This window comes from Vigna angularis, chromosome 1 (genome assembly GCF_016808095.1).
Source record: "Vigna angularis cultivar LongXiaoDou No.4 chromosome 1, ASM1680809v1, whole genome shotgun sequence".
Lineage (NCBI taxonomy): Eukaryota > Viridiplantae > Streptophyta > Magnoliopsida > Fabales > Fabaceae > Vigna > Vigna angularis.
Window position 1 is genome coordinate 13,683,288 of NC_068970.1, and position 2,923 is coordinate 13,686,210.

A 2,923-nucleotide genomic window follows, 5' to 3' on the forward strand; every position below is an offset into this window, starting at 1 on the left:
CCTTTAAAATATTTGAACAAAAAAAATGCTTGACGTGTTAACGTCATAAAATTATCATTGTCCTGAAAATGAGTAGGTCTGAAATAGAGGCAGACTATGAACTTTAATTACAATATTCAAATCAGTGTTTGGATTATATTAAATTAAATATTAGTATATCAAGCAGTTCTATCGAAATCTAATTAACATAAAATTTAATTTCCAATGTTAATTTATATCTATAATAACTTAATTTGTTTTAATTATAAATTGAAGTGAACTTGATAATTGAAAAGGCCATTAAATATCATTATTGAATCTAACAAATACCTAAACAGTTTGTAGTTGCACCTTTTTTTTGGTGGATTAGTTAACAGTTATTTCGGTCGTTGAACTTTTTAGATTGCTCTGCACTCTGCACTCTGCACCGATACATCAACCATTTCACCTTGATTGGTGGGATTAGAATATTTTATTTTAAATGCACTTTCTTTTTCCGTGGTCTTAGTCAACACTGTGCACTTGTGTGTCTGCGCGTGTGTCGGCTATAAAGAGAGAGAGAATTAAAATTCCAACATAATCACATATTATATATATATATATATATATATATTTTTTATATCAATATCAACTCTTCTGCACTTGCTTTCTCACATACCAGATTCACCAATTTGGTTCTGTGAAGTTTACAGCCAGAGGTTGTAATCATACGAGAGTAGACCATATCAGAAACCCCAAAAGACAAATAGTGAAAAACAATGTGAGAAAAACTAAAGAAGGAAAGAAAAGAATAGAATGGAAGAACAAAAGCATAGGAAAATATACAGCCTAGCTAAAGAAATGACCGTAGGTAATTAATAGGGTCATTCTTTTTCATTTTTTTAATAATTTTGTCTCGTTTTCGTGGAGGGGTCATGGTCATAATCAGCAGCGGGAACCCTTCCTGCAGTTGAGTGCACCCGCATTGGTCGTTATGGAGCCCACCAGCGAAGATGGCCTCGCGCTCAGGCTAGAGGCTCTTGCATAGCTAGAGGAGGCTCCTGCTCCCGATGCTGTGAAAAACGCACCGTTTACCATTAGGTCTCCTTCTGACCTCCAATTCCACCCTTTCCATTCATTCTCTGGTGCATCCTCATGCTTTGTCACCTACACAATTTCACAAATCAATATAAATATTTACTCTTAATAAAAACACTTTCCTATTCGTGATTATATCAGGAATAATACCTCTTTGCTGAATCTGTCATCGGGTGCAACGAACCTATTTCCTTGACTGTTGATGGTTGGGTCGGCACTTCCTCCAATGGCATACATTTCCCAGTGGGTGTAGTCATTGTTCACCACATGAAAATATCCATGCCTACACCTGCACGCATCACCAACATTTTTTCTCTTTCAAATTTCGCCACCGGGACCCCACATAATTGAAAAAGTAACCCTTTTGCTTTGACTGTTTTCCCTCCCTCTTTTTCTCAAATTTCACCGGCAAAGCAATTTTGGAAAATGGAAACAAGATTTTACTTTTACTTTACTTTATCACTTTACCTTGGCATCCTCTGAACGAGCCCTTCCCCAAAGTGGTTGAAAGCAATTGTGACCTGCATGTTCTTGTCTTGAGTGTAGGCGTCGCTGTGGCCCAAAAGCATCACTTTATCATGGTGAGTCATGTAATTGTTGGAGATGGTAATGGCGGTAGACCCATGAATGGCATCGATCAGCCCATCATTGCAGTTAGACAAGGAGCAGTGGTCAACCCATATGTGGCTTCCTCCAAAGATCGACACGCCATCACCGTCGGATACGGTCCTCCACCCGTAGTGCCTTGGGGAGTCCCGCACCATAGCATTCCCCCCTTGCTTACAGTCGTGAATATTTATCCCGTGGATTATAACATTCGTCACATACTGTATCGTAATGCATGGCCCACCCGCAATGTGCACGCTGGCTCCTCTTCCGTCGATCGTCTTGAACGAGTTCATTATAAGCTCCTCCTTCAGCTTAATCACCATGTCCCTCGCGAATATGATCCAAAGAGGCTCCTCCTGAATCACCGCGTAACGGAGCGTCCCCGGCTTAGGCGTCACCGCGTTATCGTCGCTTGAATCCGTCACCACGTAGATTTTCCCGTTCTTTCCTCCAATCGCGTTTTTCCCAAACCCAATTGCACAATCCGCCAGCCTCTGCCTGTTCTTCTCCCAGTTCGGGTCACACCTCCAACAGTCGTCTATTGGGTTACCTGTCCCACATGACAGGTAACCCAAATTCCTCCTGGCCACAGAGGCATTGATTTTCCTGCATCAAACAGACAAAAATATAAAATTGATGGCAGCAACATTACGTTGTCTAACAAATTTATGCGGCATTTAATAAGAAGTGTGTGACAAAATATGTTGGTAACATTTGTGTGAGTACATTGCTTTAAGACGTGTGGTGTTAGAGGTAGGAGGTGTGGGTTTGAGTGTGGGTTTACCTGTTAACTTCTTGGGCAACCAATTCAGGGTTTTGAAGCGGTGAAGAAGAAATGAGAGAGGGGGTGAGGAGAGAGAAGAGGAGGAAGAGGAGAGAGGTGGAAGTGGTGGCCATGTGTTGATTTGGTGAAGTGTGAGGAGAAAGTACGTAGTTGGAGGGGTATATAAAGGAATGAAAGCAGGGCTAAACTGAACATGTAGGACCCAGGTGCTTCGTGATTTCTGGTTTTACGGGATACCAGTTGGGCAGTTTTGTCCGTTAAGCAAGCCCCAAATGATGGGGGAACCTCCCGAGTAACATTACCCCCAGCCTACGAGTAAAACAAAACAAAATATGAGGAATGTGCTATCAAATGATGTTTTCTTTTACCACTTCTCCACTACTGTAACTCTCACTTCCCTGTTGTTGCTTTTTAACACTCATAATAATTAATATTACAGCATAACAACCTGCGTTTCTCTAATGAATACCATTA

At 41.0% G+C, this 2,923-nt stretch overlaps 1 protein-coding gene across 1 annotated transcript; it reads right to left on the reverse strand.

Moving 5' to 3' along the window:
• Window positions 1-542: 542 nt before the first annotated feature.
• Window positions 543-2,607, reverse strand: LOC108324725 (probable pectate lyase 5). The gene is made up of 4 exons (XM_017557690.2): window positions 2,450-2,607; window positions 1,525-2,271; window positions 1,207-1,345; window positions 543-1,125 (listed from the first exon to the last, which is right to left on the reverse strand). Exons 1-4 carry the CDS (start codon window positions 2,560-2,562, stop codon window positions 904-906), a joined length of 1,221 nt encoding a protein of 406 aa, XP_017413179.1. The 5' UTR covers window positions 2,563-2,607; the 3' UTR covers window positions 543-903.
• Window positions 2,608-2,923: the final 316 nt, after the last annotated feature.

What these genes read in the sequence shown, in the direction of transcription:
- LOC108324725 (XM_017557690.2), bottom strand. Translation starts at nt 2,562, where the DNA reads ATGGCCACCACTTCCACCTCTCTCCTCTTCCTCCTCTTCTCTCTCCTC. An exon ending in CTCGTTCAGAGGATGCCAAG is followed by an intron (nt 1,346 to 1,524) that starts GTAAAGTGATAA and finishes TGATGCGTGCAG; the next exon opens with GTGTAGGCATGGATATTTTC. An exon ending in ATGACAGATTCAGCAAAGAG is followed by an intron (nt 1,126 to 1,206) that starts GTATTATTCCTG and finishes GAAATTGTGTAG; the next exon opens with GTGACAAAGCATGAGGATGC.